General features: G+C 47.6%; 1 protein-coding gene across 1 annotated transcript; it reads right to left on the reverse strand.

Annotated features, from left to right (window-relative positions):
* Nucleotides 1-467: 467 nt before the first annotated feature.
* On the reverse strand, nucleotides 468-26514 carry SHCBP1 (SHC binding and spindle associated 1). The gene is made up of 13 exons (XM_073560811.1): nucleotides 26290-26514; nucleotides 21574-21738; nucleotides 20413-20528; nucleotides 19473-19681; nucleotides 19236-19328; nucleotides 18687-18926; nucleotides 18330-18507; nucleotides 17873-17993; nucleotides 16978-17109; nucleotides 13941-14059; nucleotides 13734-13820; nucleotides 3105-3237; nucleotides 468-1319 (listed from the first exon to the last, which is right to left on the reverse strand). Exons 1-13 carry the CDS (start codon nucleotides 26396-26398, stop codon nucleotides 940-942), a joined length of 2082 nt encoding a protein of 693 aa, XP_073416912.1. The 5' UTR covers nucleotides 26399-26514; the 3' UTR covers nucleotides 468-939.
* Between the last annotated feature and the right edge of the window lie 465 nt (nucleotides 26515-26979).

A 26979-nucleotide genomic window follows, 5' to 3' on the forward strand; every position in this document is an offset into this window, starting at 1 on the left:
TCCCGCATTGCATCCTGAATTATACCCCAGAGCTACACTCACTATTCAGCATGCTTTCAGGTACAATTATCCAATAACTCTACAGTACCCATGGTTAAAAATAAAATTGCTATACATCTATACATATACACATATATCTATATATCTCCATCTATAAAAGACGCTGCCTTACAAAAGGCTGGACCAGTTTAGCAGAATTGTGACTGCAGCTCTGGGAGGGCTACTGAATCTTTCATAAAGCTTTAGCGCACACAAGCTCAACATGGAAAATGAATCCTCCAGTGTTTGCAGCAGGGTGTTGCACGTCCAGTGTTGTGTGTGGCCAGGTCCATCATTACCATGTCCGTTCAATCTGTAAATTTTGAGCATAATTCGGTGCATGTAAAAATGTCACTGAGGCCTCTAACCGTAAACCGGCCTCTAGATTACAGGACAAAGTGCAGAGAAGAAAAAAGAAAAAGTTTCAATTCTTATTAAATCTTTTTTTCCACCTTCACAGACAGGACGCTACAGTAAACCTGTGACAGAAGCAAACATTACATAGAATTACACAATGTCAGACTTGATTCCATTTGCATCATCTTCATCCTACAACTCAGCCAGAAGTGAAAAAACAAACCAGGGGATGACAAGATGCAGCCATACATCACTGGTAAGTCTATTGATTTGACTGTAATACTTCACCTGTCCTGATGGGGGGGCTGTAGGGAAGACAATTACAGCTTAAAGCTATGTGGGGGGTCCAAGTTCAATTACATATTTCCCTCTCAAACAAAAAGCTTGTGTAAGACTCAGCATTAGAGACCACCCGACCCAGGGCCTCCCAGTATAGCAACAGGTGAGAAATATGGTGCAAAATGCAATAAAAAAGGAAAAAAAAAAAAATAAATAAAAGTGCACAATTAACATTTAATGGAGGATGGCATCGGTCACATCGGCTTAGAAGAGGAAGGTGCCGAAGCTTCCCTTCCCGTTGCGCATGAACTGGTTATTGGCGATTGAGACAAACATCTCCTGGGCCATGATCTGCTCGTCGTCGGCCTTGGTGATCCCGAGGGTGCTCAGTCTCTTCTTGTGGATCATGGTCTTCCTCCGGGAGTTGGCCGTCAGTTCGGTGACGATGGCCTCATTTCCATCCACGTCCTCGCTGGCGATGCAGATGTCGCTTGGACTGTGCTCCCCGTCTTCCTGCGTGGAGGCCTGGGTGTGATTGTCTTTAGGGCGGCCATCCTCTACAGGCGGCATCTGCTCATCAGATTCAGGCAGGATCATATCTGACGCTACGTTATCTTCTGCCTCCTTAGCATCCAAGTCGTTATCTAGGGGGGAAAGGGGCCAAGAAGTCTGAGAGATGTATATACTATTCACATATTACACATCAATGGGGAGAGGGGAGACAATGCAGTGTGATACAGGCCATTGGTCGGCTTGGGAAGGCACGGACGCTACAGGTATTTTAACCCCTTTCTGACATTAGGTGTACATTTTCGTGGGTCACTGGTGTGTCGGCGCGACAACCCAAGGTCTGGAGACTTCTATGGTTGTTAGTGCTCGATTGCTGTGAGCGCCACACAGTGGTCAGCACTCATAGTAAGGCTAGTTTCACATTTGTGCTTTATAGCGCAGGGACGGCCTGGGCACGGCAGCCGCTAAGCCCCGCCCGGCTCTGCCCGCCCCATCCGGTCATCGCCGCCTACTAGCGCACATGGGCGCTTGCGATCTGCGCACCCTATCTTTAGCATAGGGTGCGCAGATCGTGCGCTGGCAGTGCGCTAGCAGGATTTTGCCGTGCGCTAGCAGGATTTTGCCATGCGCTGCACGGCCATCGCACGATCTGCGCACCCTATGCTAAAGATAGGGTGCGCAGATCGCAAGCGCCCATGTGCGCTAGTAGGCGGCGATGACCGGATGGGTCGGGCAGAGAGCCGGGAGGGGGCGGGGCTTAACGGCGGCCGTCGCTGTGCTATAAAGCGCAAATGTGAAACTAGCCTTAGTCAGCAATTCTACTACATAGAGGCGATCAGAGTATCGCCTCTATGTAGTAGAGACTATTGAAGCATGGCAAAAAAGTAAGGCTGTGTGCATACGCTGCGGATTAGGTGCGGATTCATCCGCGCGGATTTTGTAAAATCCGCAGGTGAAACCGCAGGTTAGAAGACCTGCGGTTTTACCTGCGGATTGCTCTGCGGTTTTGCCCTGTGGTTTTTCATCTCCTCAATGGAGGAGATGGCAAACCGCAGCGGAATCCGCAGAAAGAATTGACATGTCAATTCTTTCTGCGGATTGAAAACCGCAGATAATCCGCGCGGAAAATTCTGCACCGTCTGCACTGCGGTTTTTGATTCCCATAGGGAATCATTGTACTGTACACCGCAGCAGTTTCCAAAACCGCTGCGGAACCGCAGCAAAATCCGCAGCGTGTACACAGCGCCTAAAAGTTCAAATCACCCCCCATTCAAATTAAAAGAAAAATAAAAATCAAATACACACATTTGGTATCGACACGTTCAAAAAAAAAATCACCAGATCAATAAAATAATTAACCTGATCGCTAAACAGCGTAGCGAGAAAAAAAAGTCAAAACGCCAGAATTACATTTTGTTGGTCCCTGCGACATTACATTAAAATGCTATGACGGGTGATCAAAAGTTCGTATCTGCACCAAAATGGTATCATTAAAAACGTCAGCCCGGCTCGCAAAAAATAATCCCTCACCCCACCCGAGATCACCAAAAATGGAGACGCTACTGGTCTTGGAAAATGGCGCAATTTTTTTTAAGCAACATTTGGAATTTTTTTCACCACTTAGGTAAAGGAGAACCGAGACATGTTTGGTGTCTCATTGACCTGGAGAATCATAATGGCAGCTCAGTTTTAGCATTTAGTGAACATGGCAAAAAATCCAAACAAAAAAAAAGTGTGGGATTGCACTTTTTTTTGGCAATTTTATTCCTGTTTTCTAGTACACGACGTGGTAAAACCAATGGTGTCGTTCAAAAGTACAACTCGTCCCACAAGCCCTCACATGGCCATATTGACGGAAAGATAAGAATCATACACAGTCACTATAAGTGTCTCTCCTCTGCTCAGTGTGATGAACTCACCCTCCTGCTCGGTCCCCGGCCCGCCCAGGGCGGCCCCCGGCTTCACCAGCACGACAGCGTAGCCCTCGTTGTTGTGGATGACGTTATTTTCAAGTGTAATTTTGGGAAGATCGTGAACCTCGTCGATGAAGTCCTTAAAAAAAACCAAAACAAAACTACAAAGTCAGATTTATAACACGATGCCACATGTGGGGGAGGGGGAACCAGTCAGCACATTATCTACATTTGCATTTAGCATCTGCTGTTACTACCTCCTCTTACAGTCCGCCGCTCCATAGTCTTACTACTCTAACTATAAAGAACCCTTTCCTATTTACCTGTGGAGGAAAAGCATTCCCAGCAGCTAGCGAGTCACATGCCGGCAGGCCTTTGTAATGACGCATTTTACTTAAGTGTTTCAGGTTACACTCGTTCTTATGTATAAACAAGCCCAACTTTTTTGACTCTTCCATCCCATATAACCTACTTCACCTACTCTAAACTTCCAATATTCTTTTTAAAATTATCCAAAAACCAGATGCTGTATTCATGTATAGAGGGCTCCTATTATACTGGAGTCACAGGATTGATTCTTGGGAAACTCAATCTCACTTGCTTCTGCAGCTCCAGCCTGACATTGTGCTGCTGCCTGGATTACATGTAACCAGAATACCAACAGCCTTACGTCAGAGTTTAATGTATATGCACCAATATGATTATTGCCAGCTACAGTCATGGAACTACAAAGCAATAGGCACTCAGTCAATAATTGACATGTGCTGATATCACCAACGAAAATTACATAATATAAAGCATTCAGTGAATTAAAATATAACTTTTAATGATGTAAAATAAAAAATAGCACCATATGTGTCACCAAGGTACATAAAATTGATCGGTCAAGTAAGGAAGCTGATAATATGACATTTAAATCAGGCCCAAAAACTGACCATTTGAAGTTACCTAAATACAATTAGACAACAAGGAAAGTATAGATAAGACGAATTATTGATACAGTTTTAAACGCCTTATCCAAAACTTTGCATATAAATACAGATGTTTATACATCATGCCAGTGAGATCATAGGTATAATAAAAAATGGAGTGATCTCACCAAAAGTTGAAATCAGGATCGGAGTCTTCAATGATCAAATCAAAACCATGTTTCCTAGATCAAAGAAGTTGGGAGGACAATACCCTGTCAATCCCTAGGGGGCTAGCAATCATCTAAACCCCTAAACTCCCGCCCTGACAAGGGCAGTCCACAGCTAACCCTATTAGCATGCCCTGCACTTTCCCTAAAGCGGGGGGTAACCTTGTCCCAACGCGTTTCATCCAAGCGAAATCCTCAGGGGACTAGCTTGTCCTAAAGTGCCACAGTGCTAAAGCTGGAGAGACATTATAACCTACTACTCTCAATGCTGTCTGCAGAGAGTGAAAGAAAACGGGCATTTTTATAAAGAATATACTTCCCATATAATCACCAAGATGGATAACACATGTTGCTATAATCCTATCAGCTGTGATACCCATTAGTAATGAAATGGTCTCCCAGTATCATACCTGCTTGTAATCACCTACAAGGAAGGCGCCGCAATGTTTGTCATCAGTGTGCGTCACTCACAGCGGTGTAGGCGCGTGCACCAGACAAGATCAGGCTGCGCGTCCAAGCTGTGCCACTACCAAGATGGCACCAAATGTACCGCCCACTCCCATATGCGGGACAATCCACAGCGGGCACGCTCACCTGTCGTTAACCCGGCCGCGCGATCACACCGCCCACACCAGAAAGACGTGCACGCTTACCTATTCTTAGACTGGTGGATACCGGACCGCGCGTTCACATCACCCGCAGGGGGTGAACGTCACTTCCGGCTACAAGGAGATCTACCTCCGGTGTAGAGTTGCGCGTCACCTCCGCCCATACTTCCGGGCCTTGGAGCGCACGCTAACCAAAGCGCCCAATCTCCTGAAACGCTCATGTCATTCCCTGTAACACCACATAAGCGTCCGGGGTGCATCAGTTTAAAGTGTCATTTCCTGTGATGTCATATGAGCGTCTATGGAGTGCAACATTCAAAGTATCCACCCACCAGATGACAGGAACATCAGTTCCATTAATAACGGTTCCTCAAATCATAATGACAACCAAAGGTTATCTCATATGAGCTAGAGGAACGATAAATGAGCAGAAGGATATGATATAAACGGGAACCTACAAAATATAGGGACCACATGCAATAGCAACAAAGTAAATATATATGCAAATAGAAATCCTATTAAATTATACAGATGACAAACATTGCGGCGCCTTCCTTGTAGGTGATTACAAGCAGGTATGATACTGGGAGACCATTTCATTACTAATGGGTATCACAGCTGATAGGATTATAGCAACATGTGTTATCCATCTTGGTGATTATATGGGAAGTATATTCTTTATAAAAATGCCCGTTTTCTTTCACTCTCTGCAGACAGCATTGAGAGTAGTAGGTTATAATGTCTCTCCAGCTTTAGCACTGTGGCACTTTAGGACAAGCTAGTCCCCTGAGGATTTCGCTTGGATGAAACGCGTTGGGACAAGGTTACCCCCCGCTTTAGGGAAAGTGCAGGGCATGCTAATAGGGTTAGCTGTGGACTGCCCTTGTCAGGGCGGGAGTTTAGGGGTTTAGATGATTGCTAGCCCCCTAGGGATTGACAGGGTATTGTCCTCCCAACTTCTTTGATCTAGGAAACATGGTTTTGATTTGATCATTGAAGACTCCGATCCTGATTTCAACTTTTGGTGAGATCACTCCATTTTTTATTATACCTATGATCTCACTGGCATGATGTATAAACATCTGTATTTATATGCAAAGTTTTGGATAAGGCGTTTAAAACTGTATCAATAATTTGTCTTATCTATACTTTCCTTGTTGTCTAATTGTATTTAGGTAACTTCAAATGGTCAGTTTTTGGGCCTGATTTAAATGTCATATTATCAGCTTCCTTACTTGACCGATCAATTTTATGTACCTTGGTGACACATATGGTGCTATTTTTTATTTTACATCATTAACAGCTACAGTCATGGCCAAAAGCTTGGGTAACAATTTGCTGCTTTTAGTTTTTATAGTGGCAATTTACATTTATTGTGGTCCGAGCAATTGCCAGAGTACCACTGCAGGCTCCGGAGCACCCTACAAAATCCAGAAGGTGCCACAACCGTCTCCTGAAGGGGATTCAGCTAAAGGACCACTTCAAAATGCAGTGCAGAGCTTGCTCCGGAATGGCAGCAGGTAGGTGTCCATGCACCTGCAAGGACATAGAGGCCAAAGCCTTGATGTTGAAGAGATGTACTTGTGCTATTGTTTTATATTCTACGTCACGCAGCTGGGGACATATTCCGATTTTCTTGCAATACTATTGGCTTAAATGTATTACGATTCTATTGGTAGCTGTATACTTTGCATAATTAAGCAGAATGCTATGTAATATGAGATTCAGTAAAGGGGCTCAGTGATCTGCCTCAATCCTCCCGTACAGAGACCCCCGTCTACGTGTGGTCATTACCAGTTGCTAGCAACGCCCTGTGAATTAATTTGGAAATCACTAGATCAACCGTGAAGGGTTAATTTAGCCCTACCTCAACAGCTTGGCGCCCAACGTGTGGCCCCCCCGAGTAGGGACGCCTCTGCCCCCCCCTTCGGAGGACAACAAGACAAAGGACCATCGGAGCGGACACAGGTGCTGGAAAATTGGGACTGATCACCCCCCCACGACAACCACGGTAAGTTGGCAGTTATACTGTTCAGACTGACCGTTGGTGTGGTTTTCCTGTGCTTGTTGCTGCAAAGAGGATCTGAGGTTTGTCCCTGTGGTGGGGTGATTCATGGGTGGAATCATATAGAGGTGTAGTCCCGTTGGGGGCCCAGTGCTCGAATTGTACCTCATAAGGGACGGACACCCCGGATTGACCAGTGATTGTGACTCTCTTTATAGTCAAAATATCCTGAATTCACTGTTAGTAATCAGGCGTGGTGAGTGATCGAAGACTGGGTAGGATACGTAACTCAGATATATCTCCATCCAGAGATGTCCGGAGGGATAGTCTGAGACGCCCTCCTCCTTTCACTGAGTACCGCGAATTTTGGGCAATCCCAGAGGGGGATTATTGACCCTGTGGAACAGACAGACGGCCACTCCAGTATTGTGCACAACTAAAGGATATTTAGCTCTAAATGAGAGAATCTGTGGAAGGAAAAGAAGAATTTTGTGGCTTGGCACATGAATTGTGTGACGAAGGTGTTAGGAAGAACAGAGGAAGTGAATTCCGATTATTTCTGTTATTGCTATGTTGAAGAAGGAAAAATTGTCTATTATTATGGCAAAGACGGGATTGTTTGTGGTTCAAGCAAGTGACTGTGGTGTGAGAATGTGATTGATTAAAGAAGGCACTAAGATCCAGACAATGTGTCAGGCAGACGAATAGTTAAAAGTGATGATTTGAAAGAAGAGGTCTCCCTGCTAGATGACAATTGTACAAGGAGACCGAGAGTCGCAGCCCCCACCTTTTCTTTGTTAAACGCTCACAGTATTCTCTTATGAGCCACCGCTGCCAGCCTCAGTCCCCGCAAAAAAAAAAAAAGTTTTCAGAAGAATTTAACCCGTCTGTTCAGCGTACAGAGAAAAAAAAACAAAAGCAAACAGCAGCCTCCAGCCCCCACCGCAGCTGCGAGCACAGTGTGCCCTTCAGCCCACACAGCAAACTCTGCCCCCCCCCTCAGACTTCAGCTATTGAGAACCTTACTCCTCAGCCCCTCCCTGCTAATTATGGCGCTGTGCCAGACTCGAACATTTTCAGAGATTGTCATTCCCCTGCTATTTTAATCGGAGTAGATGGTAGACCCAATTAATATACTTTTATAAACCCTATTTCTGTGGGACCTTTTCCCAAGGTTACTGTTCAGTTCGTAGTCTCTCCCACATGTCCAGTAAATTTACTAGGGGAAGATTTATTATCACAGTTCCGCTGCAGAATACAATTCCAAGATGATGGTCAGATGGCTCTTACGTTATGAAGACAGTGAGGAAATCTGTATTTTGCATGCCCGTCCCACAGTTATGATGGCCCTGATAGGCTCAGATCCACCCCCAATATTGCCTGAGGATTAATGACTCACCCCATACCTCTCAGAGATACTATCTAAACTCTGGTCAAAAGGGCCAAATGATATAGGGAAAATGCCTGTAGAACCAGTAAAAGTGTTTCTCAAACCTGGTGCCTAATCCTCATACTCTTTTGTCCCAAATACCCCAGGATGCTGCTTGGCTTACAGTTATTTATCTTACCAATGCCTTCCTTAGCATTCCGTTACACCCAGATTGCCAGTTTCTATTTGTATTCACTTTTCAGGGACGACAGTTAATATGGACAGTTATGTCACAAGGGGCCCAAAACAGTCCCAACCAGGTTGCAAAAAAAAAAAAAATATGAGCAGGTGTCTTTAGCCATTTCTGCCATTGTTAGCCTCCTTAAGTATCTGGCAGCACTGAACTGTCGGGTTTCGGCCTCGAAACTTCAGTTCTGCCTTGGTCAAGTGATCTTCTTGGGTCACTGTCTCCTTCAGGGTGTCAGACACCTCACAGAAGAAAGAAAAATAGCTGTCAGCTCCCTTCCTTTCCCAAAAGATGAAACTGAACTCCAGCGTTTTCTTGGACTATGTACCTACTGTCAGTGGATACCGGATGCATCCCGCATAATGCAACCTCTTTACAACGCCTTGAAAGACGGCATAATGAGCTACAAGGAAAGATCACCGGTTTGCATGGAAAGCCTTCATCATGCCTTCTCTGAGTTAAAGCGGCTTATTGCTTCCGCCCCTGCCTTGGGCATCCCGGACTATACTCGACTGTTCCATTTGTATGTGTCTGAGAATGAAGGACACGCAGCAGGAGTAATTACACAATCACATGGCAATAGGCAGCGACCAGTGGGCTATTATTCAGCCCGCCTCGACCCAGTGGCCCGAGCATCACCAAGTTGCATGAGGGCAGTTCACGCCACTCACTCGTTGCTCGACAAGACTGCAGACATAATTCTTGGACATGAAATGCATATTTTTGCCCCGCATGATATTGCAGCAATACTGAGCCTTCAGCAACCAAGACATTTGACTGTACAACGACACTTACGGCTGCAGTGTTCACTCCTTTTGCCTGATTATGTCAAGTTACATCGCTGTACTACAATCAACCCCGCTGCTTTACTGCCGATCCCCAAGAAAGATGGCAGTGATGAGGATTTTCTCCAACATGATTGTTCCCAACTTCTGACTGAAGGAACAGCTAGTCCACCAAATGTCAGTGAGAATCCACTCCCAAATCCCGATCTGGTGTTATACACGGATGGTTCAAGATATGCTGACGAGTTTGGTAGATTCCACACGGGATACGCTGTTACCACAGAGTACACTGTAGTGCACGCAGCTGCGCTCCTGCCCTCACAGTCAGCACAAGAAGCAGAACTCCAGGCTCTGTCTACTGCATGTACTTTGGCCAAGAACAGACGGGCTAATATATGCACGGGCTCACGGTATGCATTTGGTATTGCTCATGACTTTGGGGCTCTATGGGCCAATCGAGGGTTTATTACTGCTGCCGGAACCCGAGTGAAAAATGGTGAAGCTGTAAAAACCCTCATGGACTCGATCAAATTACCTACTCAGGTGGCCATTATCAAAGTTAAGGCGCACGGTCCTAGGAACAGTCCACAGACTGTTGGCAACTCATTTGCGGATATGCAAGCAAAAGCCGCCGCTCTCTTACCCGTTGAACCAACCATACCAACTATGGTGACCACACGCTCTCAGCGTAAACAGTTACAAGAAGCATTGACCCTACAAGAACCTGATGATCTACAACAGACTGACGTTTTCTGTCGGACCCCGCGAGACCGCTTAATGACGATGCACAGAATGTCTCCAAAAGGAAGAGGTGAAGCAATGGAAGACTGATGGGGCACAAATGGATAATGGTCTCTGGAAAAAGGACAGACTTGTGTGTCTCCCTAGCGGGTGTACACTGCTATTGCCACATGGGCACATGGGCCTACACATAGAGGAAAGAATCAGGCCCTCGCACTGGTGCAAAAATTCTACTGGGCTCCGGTTCTCCAGTTGGCCGGAAGCATTCCCTGGTACCAACATGACTGCAAAAACCACAGCGAAGAAACTGGTGATGGAAGCTATATGCATATATGGGGTTCCAGAAGTTGTTGAAAGTGATCAAGGTCCGGCCTTTTCTTCTCATGTGTACCAAGAAGTTCTGACAATGCTTGGATCCACCGTAGCCCTTCATACTCCGTACCACCCACAATCCAGTGGGGAAGTTGAGAGGCTGAACGGCACACTGAGGGAACAATTGACCAAAATGATGTAGGAGACTACGGCTCCATGGCCAGAGCTCCTACCCATGTACTATACCACATTCGTACTACCCCTATTGCAAAACATGGCCTGCCCCCATATGAGATATTGTTCGGTACTAGGCCCCCAGTTGCAAACTTCCAGCCCCAGCAGTTATCAGAAGAAACTGACCGTGCTGTCCAATATGTTATTCAGCTTAGTAAAAATCTTGCTAACACCTATGTTCTAGTTTTCTTTTCTTCTCCAGATTCAGCAGAAACCAACACCTGTCATGAAGCCTGGTGATTTGGTAGTTGTGAAGAGACATGTCAGAAAGCACGGACTAGAACCCTTGTATGACGGTCCCTATGAAGTCCTCATCACCCAACAAGTCAATAGCAAATAAAGGGGCATAATGTTTTGGTCTTTCGCATTTTCCATATTACTGGTAACTGCATGGGACAGCCTAAATTCCGCAACGCCCTTGAATAATAAGTTTACACAACATCATGAAAAATTACTGAGAGATTTGTTGGATAATTCCCAGTCTCTGGCAGACTGTTGGATCTGCACGTATTCACCAGTGTCAGCCACAAGCATCCCCTTTTTGGCTATCCCTGGTCCACCAGAGGAGTTATTTGCTTGGACTGACTGTTCTGACACACTCGCTAATAATTCCACAGATAATGCTAAATTATGGAATTTAACTGTTGGTATACCTATTGTGGGATGGGTGGGATACCCCTGGTGACAAGGTAACCTTTCAGGAAGTAATACACAACTTCAATATTTGGCCTACAAAGGAGGGGCCTGGGTCCCTAAGAATAAGACTAGTGTAACCAATCTGGGGCAAATTCCAACGTATGGTCTACAAGTCAGTTTCAATGTAACTTCACACTCTACTGATGCCTTCAAACCAATGTTGCTAGAAAGGTGGTTACATAACACGTCATGGGAATTTTCTAATTTGTTTCCCCAGGGTTCTAACGAAACCTGTGCCAGTATCCCTGGCAATATATCTTGTAATGAGTCCTCTGAATATGTGCCAGGAACCCCCACTTGTGGAAATCCTGATGTAGGTTATTGTAGTCCTTTAGGACAATCTCCAGCTTGGTGTATGCTTCAGAATGCATCTGCAGTCATAGACTTAGCTCATAGATTGGTACTGCAACATTCAGCCCTATGGGATTTACCTGATGACATGTTCTGGGTATGTGGAGACAATGTTTATAAATGGTTGCCAGTAGGGGTAAGAGGTACTTGTACTCTGGGTCGCTTGACCCCGGCCACCTTTGTTATTCCGAACAGTTGGATACACAGGCTATACCCAAACATACATTATACAAAAGAGCTGCGGACAATTCACCCCGCCCTTCAGGGAGACCACACATAGTGCAGATGAGTGTGGCCAATAAAGTTGTCAGTTCTATTTTCATTTACCCTATGATTACACAAATGTGGGATAAATTGGTTAGAGCCACAGATTATCTAGATGATCAAATTTGGGATATACTGGACATACTTAACACTACTGCTGCTGTCCAAAATCAACTTATTATAGTCACTAATCAACATCCTATAGTGCTGGACTACTTAACAGCAGCACAAGGATGTATGTGTCAGGTCATTGGACCCGCTTGCTGTCATTATATAGATCCTAACAGTACTATGAAGTTAAAGTTAGAAGATATTCAAAGACTCAGATCAATACGATAAAGACAATGATCGTACTGAGGACAGTTGGTGGTCAGACACCTTCTCCTTTCTCAATCCAGCCAATTGGTTTAAGGGAATTGGGGGTTGGATAGCTGGGATCTTACAGAGCTTGTTACACATTGCTGCCTGTGTCCTTGTTGTATATGTGATACTAAAACTTGTTTTTGGTGTACTTCTGTATGTATTAGGAAATTCTACACTAAGCCAGATAATGATGATACCAAAGGTGTCGTTGCCCCTGCTCTTCTCTGCACCGATCTCAAAAGGCTACTTGATGAAGATGTTGAAGCCAAGCACATGGCTACCTACAAAAGATCTCCACCACCGTCATCAAAAATTGTTATTCGTAAATTGTAGTATACAGGGGGGACGGGTGCGCCGCGACAGCCATGACTGATAACACGGCATCAGTCATGTGAAGTCCAGTACCCCTCAAGCTGTTAGCTTGGGATAGCACCTCTGATGCTGCATATGTGTTAACAAAATTTATCTAGGGAGGGAATTGTGAAGTACAGTATTCAGATGTACGGGACATCTAGTTCGTCGGGATCCATTTTTGTGCTTGCGACGCCATTTTGTTGTTTACGAGTTAAATTTTGTAACTTAACTAGATGAAAGTTGACGGTTGTTATGAAACCAGACTGTTCCAGCTTGTACAAGATATGAGACCCTAAAAGAATGTGCTATTGTTCTATATTCTACGTCACGCAGCTGGGGACATATTCCGATTTTCTTGCAATACTATTGGCTTAAATGTATTACGATTCTATTGGTAGCTGTATACTTTGCATAATTAAGCAGAATGCTATGTAATGTGAGATTCAGTAAAGGGGCTCAGTGATCTGCCTCGATCCTCCCGCACAGAGACCCCCGTCTCCGTGTGGTTATTACCAGTTGCTAGCAACGCCCTGTGAATTAATTTGGAAATCACTGGATCAACTGTGAAGGGTTAATTTAGCCCTACCTCAACAGAGAAGTGGGGGGGGGGGGGGGGGGGTTGGCACAAGGCAAAAGTGCTGTCACACTGGAAAATAATTTCTTCAAGGTGACTCTGTTAACAAAACGCTGGCATTTTTGGACCTTGGTCCCGAATCTCCCCAGATCTCTATCCTAAAGGGAACTTATGGTCAATTTTTGAAAAGAAAAAAAAAAAAAAAAAAAAAAAAAAAATTAATAATGGACAAACAAACTAGGATTAACTCCAAGCACGGATCGGGCAAAAACAGGCCGTCCGCAGCCTAGATTTAGCCCAGCTGCTGATATCAGTCGGGCCAGAGGGACACGGCACAAGTCTGGGCTAATGTAAAGATAGTCTTTGCATAAACTTGATATATTTGTCTATAAAAAAAGAGTTTCTTCTTAATATATGTTTCGATGGTTTCCAAAGTTAACAGCATGAACTAAACACTACAATTTGTCAGTGTCAGAGCTTCAGGCCATGAGTGCAGGTGCGTCACTTCACATTTATCACCATCACCGGCAGATGGCGCAGAGATTCGTCCCCGCTTCACATCATGTGAGTGTTGGAGGAGCTGCCGGACAATACCTTGATCAGGATGCCGTCTCTGCAGTGGTGAATGCCGGTGTCGGTCAGGCTGCAGTTACTGCCGGGATAGATCTCCACTCCGGCACCCTACAAACAAACAGGCATGGTGAAAACACTCTGCAGGTAGCGATGCAACCAGAATTATACCGGTGCTTTACACTACAGCAATTTACCATCAAGAGTGACAACTCCCCCCCACGTCTATACCTTTGCTCCATACAGGTCGCAGTACTTCATCAGCAGTTCGGCTGACTTCTTCACCGTGATGCCGGTAGTGTCACATTGTAGCACGCAGTTCTCCAGCTCGGTCTGACCCCCGAGGACGCCTACATGACAGAAAACAAGAACATCAGCTAGGTCATCCGTATGTGGTTTACTCAAACGCAAAAAACTAATAAAAAGAAATATAAAAAAATACAGGTAAGTACATTAAAAATACAAATATTGTATATACGGTCTCCAATAAATACCATAAAGTATACGGATGACCTCGCCTCTACTCATCTACTGAATTGATTGAAATGAATGTGAGGGATCGAAAGAAGCGTTTCTACACATGTATCCATTCAAGATGCTTGGAGCCTCACGTCTTGATGGTTGCACTGTGAACATTATACTTGTTATTGCCATTAGAATAGGTTTTCTTTCTATTACCTAGGTGCTGTAGTTATTGTGGAATATCAGAGATCTAGCGTGCTCGGTCAGGTACGCGCGGGGGACAATGGTGTGACTGTAGGCCCCGGTGGTGGCGCGTCTTTTCCACATCCTGGGTGTGAGAAGTGTCGTTTTTTGCGGTATGGATGTTGGCGTGGCTCACCTGGGAGTCTGACCCGCGGTATGTTATACAGTGCTGGTAATTTATGGGGCCGCATTCTTCCAACTAGACTTCACATGAGGGCTCAGAATGGACATGGCTTATCCTGATGTTGTAGTTATGGCAAAAACGCTTTTCCCCTGTTCATTTCATAGCTATTATATTTTAATATTTGTTAACAGCATAACATTCATGAGGTGGTTGTTTAATGTGAACATGGTATGTTTTTTTCCCTGATGTCAGGGTGGTTTAGTAGGTGCATAGTAATAGGATTATTTATGAGTCTATGTATGGTTAAATATGATGGTGAAGGAACACGCGGGCTAATTATTAGTACACCCCCTTGTTTCCTATTGGTCCATTTTTCTGTATGCCTTATATGATTGGTAGTTCTAGGTATATAATCTTGCTGGTCTCTGATAAGCGCCACCCCCTGACGAAGGCAAGAGGCCGAAACGCGCGTTGGGGAGGGGCGACCAGAAGTTTTATAACCTGTAAGTTGGAATTCTATATACTATTTATACTTTGAATCTTATGCTGCGGGTTTAGTAACTGTTCTGAGGTAGGATACGCCTTGTTCATACTCATATGTGATGGATGTGGGTATCTAGATCGGTAGCCGTGTACTATATAATTGGAATGGAGACACCTGATGGTCACTTATTGCATTGCACTTATAATCACACTGTATCAATTCATATCTTTGTTTGTCACTTAATTATATTTTCACAGTGATTAAGTTTTGCACATATGTGAAAAAACATTTTTTGATGGAAAGATTTGACACTTTTTATTATATTCAATTGAGTTGCACTTATTTTTCCAGCAGTGTCGCTGGTCACCGGCACGATCCCGTCCTATTGAACAGTACTGTCCCCCTGTCTTATGCAATGATGATAAAATTATATGTGTACATTGATATTTTGCTATTATTGTAAAAACTCTGTTTTTAATATATTAATAAAACACACTTTTTATCAGGATTTATGGTCAATGGTTCTAGTGTGGTATGTCTAAAGTTGTCAGTCTGTATTCTACCTGAACCAACTTGGAGTAGAGAAGTTTGGAGGTGGGTGGAATAGCCTCGCCTACTAGAGAAGATCACAGGAACCAAAGAGGTCTATGGTTGGCTGAACACGATAGCAGTGGGCTGGTCTGGCTAGGCATGGACCCTCTCTGCTCATCCCGTCCTGTCATAATGTCACCTAATCCACCCCACTTTACAATGTGGCTTTTGAAGCCAATGTTCTGAGATCCAAGCATCTGACTTCTCTTCTGACTGTGCTGGTGGGGGGTTTGTAAGTTACAATCCGTCAAGGTTTACCACTGGAGCTTGGGAGCCTACTTTAGCGGTGTGGCCATAGGGACTTCTTGACAATGGTTTTCCCTCTCCTCAGTCTCCATGAAGGCAGTTTTGTGTCCTAGCCATACACTGTACACTGGTGGCTCAGGGTGTGGCTCCTTGCAGGCACCTGGAGGATCCTAGGGACCTAAATCTTGTCTGTGCTCTGGGAGCCTCACTGCAGCATCTCCAAGACATTTCATGGAAGGTGTCAATTCTAGCAGCCATGACCTCCATTAGCAGGGTGTCTTCGCTCGGTCACTGCCTATAGGGCTCCATTTCCTTGTTCTTCATCTGAACAAGGTCATCTGGCACATCACGCAAGCCTTTACTCCAAGGGTTTTCTTAGGCTTCCATATGGGGGACATAGTCCATCTCTTGTTCAATGTCCCCGAGGACTGGATTTGGTTTGGACCCTATTCAGTTACAGAAGCTCTCTTATTCTACGGCTGTAATCAATTTCCTAAAAGCCACAGACAGGCCCATCATCCTCCATGATGAGCATTTCCATATGGATTGGGTCAGCAATTGTGAAGGCCTACAGCAGCCGGGTACAAATCTATCTACCCTTTCAGGTAACTGCTCGATTCCCCACCATTGGGATGTCTGAACATCTGACGGTTATCGCCCCCAATTCTATTAAAAAAAAAAAAAAAAAAAATGGATTTTTGTACTTCCTGTTTAATCCCTGTCATATTGATTACACTGGGGAGGGGCACACCGCTAACACCTATTCCTGGTGTTCCTGCCCAGGAAGGAATCAGCTCTTGATACCAGAGTTCCTCCCCAGGTTTCAGGACACATTTGTCAGATTTTAGAATATCTTGTTCCTCTCCTCCATCTTGGAGAAGGACAAACCTCTTTTTTTTTCACCTAGCGCTGGGCCTCCTTTTGACAGGACATAAACCCACGGTCCTGAGACCCCAAGGCATTCACCGAGAAAGTGTTTTTTCAGGCTTCTGCTGAACTTGTGATTTTTCTGCTGCAGTGTAAAGTATTTGGGAGGAACATTGTGAGCCTCCGAAGAGTCACCTCCGACTACAGCTGGTGACCGACACACGAGCATCTAACGATCGGCTCCCACTTACTGACAATGCCTTCCACAGCATTGTGTTGGATCAGCTTCATGTTGGAGATCTTCACGTGGGCACCGGAGCACTCCACAAACTTGTCTCCTTTCCCTTTCTTCTCTATGATGATGTCGTCTGGCATGCCGTAACCTAGGGGAGAGGGGGGAAAATCATTACAAACCCGATCAAAAATCACAGGACAGCAGAAAAATCCAGGTCCCATAGATTTCTGGTATTGACCAAAACCACAGAGCCTGTTCAGGTTCCTGGAGAGATCTCCATAGATCAAAGTGAAGCCAACGGTAATCACATAAAACCTCAACGAGTTATTCTGCTGGTCTTGCTTCATTATTGGAGGGTTGTGTTCTCAGCTGATAGACCAACGACAAGAACCTTATCCCAGCAATGATCTACTATAACGGCATTGGCAGGAGCCTGCGCTGCTTCCTGCCATTGTATCGAGTCCTGGGGATCGAGTATAGGAGCAGTGATGGCCAGAATTCGAGAACTCTGATCCTGACCATTTACCCCCTTAGATGAAGACAGTTGTGCCAGCAGCATGTAAGCAGTTAGATGGCGTAAACGTAGGGCGATCTGTTCCCTTATCAGGTTTCCGGCAACAATAGAAGGACCATAGGTCAGCCATCCTTTAAGAGACCAAAATTAAATGGCTCCTTAAAAAGGAATGTGCCTGGATGTTTTTGCCATGTTACCCGAAAGCAGAGTGACCGTACTACATATACAAGCTACAGCGACATTGCTGGAATCGGGGTCTCAGCCCCTACACCGCGATGCCCTCGGAATGCATAAAAAAACCTGCTGACGGATTCCTATTATGGCTTACCTGAGTAAAACTAGTTACAGACTGTGTCCTATTTACGGCCCATGGAGCGGATCCATCCCAGGGTCTTACCTTCCACATGTAAAGAGTCGGCAATGCAGATCTGACTGTACACGAAGTAATGGCCGGGACAGACCAGCAACAGATCACCATCAAAGCATGCGGTCACCGCCTCCAGGATGTCCTTATGGAACTGAGAAGATAAACACCACGTTGAGATTTCAGCACTGAGGAGGTGACCACAGATGATCTGACCATCATTATTACTGTCCTATGAAGTCAATGACCCATGTCATTTATTGACATCACAGGGCAGATGCACTTTGGAGCGGTGCTATCCAACTAGTACCAGCGACTGGAGCTAAATATTACCACTGCTAGTTAACTGCGGCAGATATAGATATATATGTAAAACCCTTTTAGATACCCAGGATAGCAGCTTCTCTGGGATGGACAATGACAGTGAATGCAGGACTCACACCCCCAGAGCTAGAGAAAACATGGAGTTGCATGTGAATTGGAACCTAACCATAATTTCCTGACTTTGGTTGCAGGATTCGGGCTCAAGACGTTCTCTTGTCAGACATGTTAAGGTCTCGATGGACATGTTGGCAGAGACGACGTGAATGACTCTTCCTCCCGTCGGCCGGGGACCTTTCCTTTTCAGGCTGCAGGATCCTGGACTCCTCTGATAACAGAAGAGATACCTGTCGATAGAGAAGAAAGCCCCATTTATTATTACGCTTGGCTTATATGGCGCCATCATATTTCGCAGCAATTTACAGACATCACTGTCCCCATTGGGACTCCCAATCTAAATTCCCCATCAGTATATGTCTTACGAGCGTGGAAGGAAACCCTGGCAAACACTGAGCACATGGCATACCTCAGGAGGGGGGTCTCAATCAGTTTAAGCTTCCTCTTCAGGCCTTCCAGCTCGCCGTCCATCTTCATGCCTTTTACCATGGAGACGTTGTCCAGCTCGCAGTCCGAGTCAGAGTCCCTGTTGGACAACGTGTTCCGGAGGTTGTTGAACTGGGAATACACTTGTTCGCAGTGGGTCAGGATGGAGTGATATTCTGACACCAGCTCCGAGGGGACCCGCTCCTCCAGAATGTCATAATGGCTGTGAAAATGGAAGGGCGAGTCTTAAAGGGGTTTCCTCACCATATAGATCCAAGACCCATCCTTGACAGATTATCAGATCGGTGTGGGCCCCCCCGATATCAGCTCCTCCGGTGGCTGGATGTAAACTCTGTATGGAGCCACCTCAGCTATTTCGTAACCGCTCCCTACTTCGGTAGCTCATTGAAAAGAGTTGAGCTGCAGAACCTTATAGGTAGGTCATCAATATCCGAGTCACAGACATCCCCTTAAAGTGGTCAAATAACATAACCCCCTTCCCTCCAGAAGTTTCTCACAGCCCCATCCTTACAGGCGCAACCGCGGCTCAGCGCATCGCGTGAAATAATCAAAATAATCTTCCTCCTCTTCATCCCACGAACGCCAGATGTTCTGGTAGAAAAATCTGGAAAAGTGAAAAGATCTGCAGTCTGACAAGTGACGTGGAAACAGGCAAAGTTATCACAAACTAAGGGAGGAACTGGTCACGGTCCACGAGGCGTCAGCAGCAAATGAAGGACGACCCGTCGTCCAGACCGGCGTCACTAACCTGACATGCTCTATAGACATGGCCGTCTGCTCGTACTCCCCTGATTCCTCGTACACCACATGCAGCTCCTGCAGCGGGACCTTGTGCTCCTTCGCTTCCAGCAGGTCGCGGATGCTCTGCTCGGTCACGCAATCCACGCGACACTCGCATAGGAACGGCTCACACGGCCGGACCGCCGCCTTCAGGCTGGAGCACGACACGTCCGTCACCTGCCGAAAAGATTGGACGTTAAAGTCAATAACCCGACTAATCATTAAGGGTCTGACCACTTTCATGACCTACGCTCACTGTCAGAAAACCCTCGGGCAGGACATCAGAACTTTTCAATGCATCGGTGTAAATGAGAACCATCTACCCGGCAGCTGGGAAAGGAGGGAAATCTCTACTGATGAAGACTTTAGCTTCAGGAATGACACATTGCACGCAATCCTCAGCCGTGTGAACATTAGTCTCTATTCAGAGCCCCTCCATTCCATGCTCATCTCCAGCTTTTTGCCCAGTTCTCTGTACTACACATAGCAGGGCTTCACCACTATGTATAGCAGAAAAGACAATCTATGAACGCCGGCCGCCACGAGTGGCTACTGCAGACCCCTGCCTGTCCTTACAACCCATCAGCGCATCCCGATCACGTGATGTCCGGGACTTGTGATGCACTTCTGTCTAGCGTGTTAAATCCCGTTGTCAGAGATTGACAGCAGGATTTAACTGGTTAAGCTGCACTGATAAAGGCCCATGACAGCTGATTAAATCAGTCATGTGCGTGGAGAGATGCGGGCTCAGTGGCAGAGCACGAATCAAAGTCGGGAACACGACATACAACGTAAACATATGTCATGTTGTCAGGGGGTTAACTGTTGAAGAACTTCATCATACCCGACAATAGACAGTTCCTTACAGGGGAAAAAAAACCAAAAAAAAACAAAAAAAACACACAAACCTCTACGAGGACCTCAAAGATGTCAGTTCTCCAAAGGGCCTTCCAGCCGGACGGCTCCAGAGCTCGTTCCAGGTACTCCGCTATAAATTCCGTCACTTCGGAGGGCTTGCAGTCACCTTGTAAGGAAGAGGAGAAATAAAGGGTTCCGTCAGTCTCTTGCCTGATCAGAGGCAGCTAATCAGAGATAGAAGCAGACACTGACGGCCTCGTGCTCCAGGTATCCCAGGACTGGAGGGAGGTTTCCTTATTTTGGGGCATTCTGCCATTCAGGGGAGGAAGCAGTACATAATGGAGCAGAATTTAAAGGGCTTTTTTTTTTTTTTTTTACAAGACTTAGGAAAAGCCAACATCAGACAGATTATGATCCGACAGTCAGAACCGCCCGCAGTAACCAGCACGGCTAATACCATGTGCCACAAATGTACCGAGATGGGCCTGGTAAACCATGATGGGGACAGAATGTTCTGGATGGTTTGGACCCCTTAAATTTGCTGATCTAGCCAAATTCTCGGGGTCCAACCACTACTGATCTGATAATAGGACCTTACTTTACAGAGATATTCCCATAATCTAATGTGTCAAGTCAATCTCAGCAGGTAACCTGTCCTTAGGACAGCCAGGGTGTCCAGTCACCACGCTCGCCTATTTCCAGCAGTTCCATAAACAATGACCGAAGCAGCTTCATTCTAATGGGGCGTTACAGAACCCTGCTTTTTGGGTCAGTGGTGGTCTTACTGGTTGGATACCCAGAAACCAGCCATTCTGATATGCCAATAACCCTGTACAAGAGATACAGAGAGATTTCCTCTGGTCTGACATCCAGTCTGGTCCTTCCTGGCGTCAGGATCAGGGCAGTCCCCGCTACTGTGCCCGGCATCCTGGATGTCTGTAGCACCGACTTGGCCCCAGATAATAGTGTGAGGGCCACAGACCAAGGCCGGATTACAACATGGCATCGCTGGCCCCAAGACACATATGAAGGCTGCCAAAGAGCACCGGGCGAGATGCGAGAACAGAGCAGCAGGAAGCTCTCGATTCTATCCTTTTCGGTCCACCAGCAGCTTCTTCACAAAGAGCCGGGGCTTATTCCTGAAGTAAGTTACCTGGCCTCTGGGTAGAGGTTTCCTGACGGTGGCGGTCAACAGTTACTGCTGTACTCACCCAGCAGATAGTCTTTGTAGGCCTCAAACCTCTCGTAGAAGAGGAGGTTGCTGGTCTGGAATAATTCTGGGAACTGCATGTTTCCAGCTAAAACACATCGTGAAGGAACCTTCCCGAGCTTTTTGTGGCTCCCGTAATCGCTGTCCTCATCCTCCTGAAATAAGACTGAGATTAAAAGAAAAAAAAAATGTAAGAACTGTACGAGGCTGTAGGGATCTTGCCCTATACAGTAAGTGTAAATTCACAGCATAGGACAAGCCTTTATTCCCTATACGCACATTGTTTTTCACTGTCAGCAGCTCCTCGGGGGCGGGGCTACAGTAAGACAGCTGTTCTGTTACAGCACACAAACTGATCCGCCCAACACAGTACAATGATGGCAGATGTAACACCAAAAGGGAGGAGGTGAATAACCACCACCGAAGAGTACAATCCTTTAAAATGTATTCTTTATTAAACCACAGGTAAACAAATACGGTATAATCGCAAAAGTGCCAAGTGCAGACACGTGTCAGTTCCATGCTAGACTATATTGCACAAATTCATAAATATTTATCATAACATGTTTTAATGAGATAAATATATGTGCACTAAAAGTATATCACATACTACAATAACATATGTACATGTGCAAACCAGATCCACATTAGTAGCAGCACAGACATAAGGTGCAATGTGCTGGTCAGCAATGACATGGGTATGAGTCCACAGGTGAAAGAGGGCTAAAGGCAAGCCTATGTGACAAAAAAAGGGGACATAAGAGGATAAAAGTACTAGTGAAAACGTGGCAATGTGCAGGCAACAAACGGCCGCCCCAGTGCACCTGATATTTAGACTAAATCCTGAGGAGGATTATGTGTGGCTTAACGCTACACTGGGCTGTGGAATTGGCAACAACCTGTCTCTGAGAAGGATATAGACCCACTAATCACTTGTTATGTGGAAAGCAAGGTAGATCTGTAATTAAAACATAACTCTTAATGGTTCAGGAAAAAAAAAAAAAAAAAAAAAAAGAGCCCTTGAGGTCCATTAAACACAAACACCAAAAATCACGAGAAAATACCACTATAGCACAGCGATGAAAGCATCAAGTAATAAAGGGTGAGGGAACGGGTAAGAAGCTACAAACAACCCCCTCTACACCAGATATCACAACCAACGGCAAGGATCGCAGTGGACATAGAGATTCACATTAAACTGATGAAAAAACATTTAGCTCAGCACCAGCGTGATAACCTATACAGGGAAGGGTCTCACCCGGTCTTGTTCCTTCATACAGTCACATTGGAATGCTTCCCGAGTCCTGCTCGACCAAATACGATGTGGGAAGCTTTCACATGTAGCCATACAGCACCCCACCACCACAAGGCCTAGTAATATTGACTCCCAACATGTCTCACTTGGTTAGATCTTCAGGGGAGATATATACCAACTGCTCAAATATGGTGATTCATAGCGTGACACCCATCACGCAGGAGAAAAGTGGGGCAGGCATCTGATAAGTCTAATTCACCTTACTTACATACCGGACGCGGTATGAGCAGCATCATTTCCGGTGCGCGCCTCCATGGAGCACAACGGTGACACGCATTCATCACCTCCAGGGGCGGCATCATTTCCGGTGCGTGTTTCCATGGAGCGCAACGGTGACACGCATTCATCACCTCCAGGGCCAGCAACATTTCCAGTGCGCGCCTCCATGGAGCGCAACTGTGACACGCATTCATCACCTCCAGGGCCGGCATCATTTCCAGTGCGCGCCTCCATGGAGCGCAACGGTGACACGCATTCATCACCTCCAGGGCCGGCATCATTTCCGGTGCGCGCCTCCATGGAGCGCAACGGTGACACGCATTCATCACCTCCAGGGCCGGCATCATTTCCGGTGCGCGCCTCCATGGAGCGCAACGGTGACACGCATTCATCACCTCCAGGGCCGGCATCATTTCCGGTGCGCGCCTCCATGGAGCGCAACGGTGAAACGCATTCATCACCTCCAGGGCCGGCATCATTTCCGGTGCGCGCCTCCATGGAGCGCAACGGTGACACGCATTCATCACCCCCAGGGCCGGCATCATTTCCAGCCCAACATGCATAGGGAAAACGGCGACTTCCTGTGATCGATACAATGGAACGCAAGCGTCACATCCAATATGAATAATAAGAATTTTAGCTGTCATAACACTGACAAAGTTTAATAAAATGCGACCAAAAGATGTCATCTACCCCAAAATGGTATCAATAAATATCAACTCAGGAAGCAAAAAAAAAGCAGCCCTCACAAAGTCACACAACCATCTGCCGACATTTCAAATTTTGAAACGTTACGGGTCTCGGAAAACGGAGACACGAGCAAGTTTTTTTTTTTTAGTACAATTTTCTTAATATTTTCCCATTGCTTAATACAAGACCTCCTCCACGTTCTGTGTGATCATTCTCACCTGGAGAATCAGTGTTAGATCGGTTCTACGGTACATGAAAAAAAAAACATAAGAAAAAAAAAAACAAAAAAAAAAGAAAGTGAGATTTTTTTTTTAGCTATTTTAATTCAGTTTTTTCCCCGCTTTTCCAGTGCATCATATTTTAACATGAATGGTGTCATCCAAAAGTACAACTCGTCACGCAAACAAACAAGCCCTCGTACAGCTATGGGGACCAAAAAATAAATAAGAAGTTATGGTTCTTGGAAGAGGAGGAAAAAGCAAAAGTGCAAAATGACAAAAAAAAGTCAACTGGACCTTAAGGGGCTAAAACCTGACTCATGTCAGAGACAGTCAGCATGCAGGAACATGCACTGACCAAGTCTGTCCCTAATAAGCCTGGAACCGGCACAGACCCTGGAGCCGGCGCAGCCTCCACCCCCCGGCACAGACCCTGGAGCCGGCGCAGCCTCCACCCCCCCGGCACAGACCCTGGAGCCGGCGCAGCCTCCACCCCCCCGGCACAGACCCTGGAGCCGGCGCAGCCTCCACCCCCCCGGCACAGACCCTGGAGCCGGCGCAGCCTCCACCCCCCCGGCACAGACCCTGGAGCCGGCGCAGCCTCCACCCCCCCGGCACAGACCCTGGAGCCGGCGCAGCCTCCACCCCCCCGGCACAGACCCTGGAGCCGGCGCAGCCTCCACCCCCCCCGGCACAGACCCTGGAGCCGGCGCAGCCTCCACCCCCCCCGGCACAGACCCTGGAGCCGGCGCAGCCTCCACCCCCCCGGCACAGACCCTGGAGCCGGCGCAGCCTCCACCCCCCCGGCACAGACCCTGGAGCCGGCGCAGCCTCCACCCCCCCGGCACAGACCCTGGAGCCGGCGCAGCCTCCACCCCCCCGGCACAGACCCTGGAGCCGGCGCAGCCTCCACCCCCCCGGCACAGACCCTGGAGCCGGCGCAGCCTCCACCCCCCCGGCACAGACCCTGGAGCCGGCGCAGCCTCCACCCCCCCGGCACAGACCCTGGAGCCGGCGCAGCCTCCACCCCCCCGGCACAGACCCTGGAGCCTCCGCAGCCTCCACCCCCCCGGCACAGACCCTGGAGCCTCCGCAGCCTCCACCCCCCCGGCACAGACCCTGGAGCCTCCGCAGCCTCCACCCCCCGGCACAGACCCTGGAGCCTCCGCAGCCTCCACCCCCCGGCACAGACCCTGGAGCCGGCGCAGCCTCCACCCCCCGGCACAGACCCTGGAGCCGGCGCAGCCTCCACCCCCCGGCACAGACCCTGGAGCCGGCGCAGCCTCCACCCCCCCCGGCACAGACCCTGGAGCCTCCGCAGCCTCCACCCCCCCGGCACAGACCCTGGAGCCTCCGCAGCCTCCACCCCCCGGCACAGACCCTGGAGCCTCCGCAGCCTCCACCCCCCGGCACAGACCCTGGAGCCTCCGCAGCCTCCACCCCCCGGCACAGACCCTGGAGCCTCCGCAGCCACCCCCCCCCGGCACAGACCCTGGAGCCTCCGCAGCCTCCACCCCCCGGCACAGACCCTGGAGCCTCCGCAGCCTCCACCCCCCGGCACAGACCCTGGAGCCTCCGCAGCCTCCACCCCCCCGGCACAGACCCTGGAGCCTCCGCAGCCTCCACCCCCCGGCACAGACCCTGGAGCCTCCGCAGCCTCCACCCCCCGGCACAGACCCTGGAGCCTCCGCAGCCTCCACCCCCCCGGCACAGACCCTGGAGCCTCCGCAGCCACCCCCCCCCGGCACAGACCCTGGAGCCTCCGCAGCCTCCACCCCCCCCCCGGCACAGACCCTGGAGCCTCCGCAGCCTCCACCCCCCGGCACAGACCCTGGAGCCTCCGCAGCCTCCACCCCCCGGCACAGACCCTGGAGCCTCCGCAGCCTCCACCCCCCGGCACAGACCCTGGAGCCTCCGCAGCCTCCACCCCCCGGCACAGACCCTGGAGCCGGCGCCGCTGATCTCCAATAAACACTTTCGGGGGAGGGGACTTAACCCCATCCTGACTTAGGGTGTACGGTGCATGCTCAGGAGCCGCCCTCGCTCTGTACTGTGCAGGGACAAGTTTAAGAACAGAACTTAGCAAAAAAATAAGTGATCCACATTACAAGGTAAAATCTATATACAGTATATATTTTAAATGGGGGGGGCTTAAAGAAATGCAGTCAGTAAGGGGTTAATAGCGCGCCGCTCCCCCTGCCAGTGACGGACCCCCGCAGCTCTCCCCCCACATCTGGCACCGCGGGACCTGTAGCTCCCCTGACCTGCCACTCACCCAGCTTCACCTCCCTCAGGCACCCCACGTCCCGGGAGCCGCCGCTGCCGTCCTCCTCCTCCTCCCTATCCGAGAGCTCCGGAAGCCGCAGTCCTCCTCCGTCCGCCATAGCAACGGCGCCGCCGCCGCCCGCTCTCCGGTTCAAATCTGCCGCTCACGCCCTCCCTGCGTCACCACCAAGCTGCTGGCTGATTCGAGTACGAAACCCCGTCAGCAACTTATTGCAAAAATCACAGCGACACCTAAGGGCCGGAGGTCATTACTGCGCTGTGCAACTAGCTTCCTGCTGCCCTCTAGCGGCAGGAGATCATCACTACAGCTGCTGAATTTACTAAACAGTGAGAAGAAAAGACAAAACAAATCTCACTCGTGTATTAACCCTTCCCTGCTCAGGTCACGTTCTCTTTCTTCCTCCCTTTTTTTTTTTTTTTTTAAATTATTCTTTAGGGATGAGAACTAAAGTTTATTTTTCCTATACGAGTTTAGTTTAAAATTACACAATTTAGTAAAAATGACCCGGAAACATAATTCCCCCGCTCCCTACAATCACAGTGAGTCAGAACTTGTAGAACTTATCATTATTACACATCCTGACATTGTGTATTGTATTCAATGTCTTCACTTTGCTTTCGATGGTTCGGACTTTTATTCGCTGAATTGTTTATTTTTGATTAATAGTTTTACATTCTT

The sequence above is a fragment of the Dendrobates tinctorius genome, unplaced genomic scaffold (assembly GCF_039654945.1).
Source record: "Dendrobates tinctorius isolate UK_male_01 unplaced genomic scaffold, ASM3965494v1 ptg000307l, whole genome shotgun sequence".
Taxonomy (NCBI): domain Eukaryota; kingdom Metazoa; phylum Chordata; class Amphibia; order Anura; family Dendrobatidae; genus Dendrobates; species Dendrobates tinctorius.

What these genes read in the sequence shown, in the direction of transcription:
- SHCBP1 (XM_073560811.1), bottom strand. Translation starts at nt 26,398, where the DNA reads ATGGCGGACGGAGGAGGACTGCGGCTTCCGGAGCTCTCGGATAGGGAG. An exon ending in TCTTTGAGGTCCTCGTAGAG is followed by an intron (nt 19,682 to 20,412) that starts GTTTGTGTGTTT and finishes TCTTTTCGGCAG; the next exon opens with GTGACGGACGTGTCGTGCTC. An exon ending in GAGACGGCATCCTGATCAAG is followed by an intron (nt 3,238 to 13,733) that starts GTATTGTCCGGC and finishes GTTTTTTTTAAG; the next exon opens with GACTTCATCGACGAGGTTCA.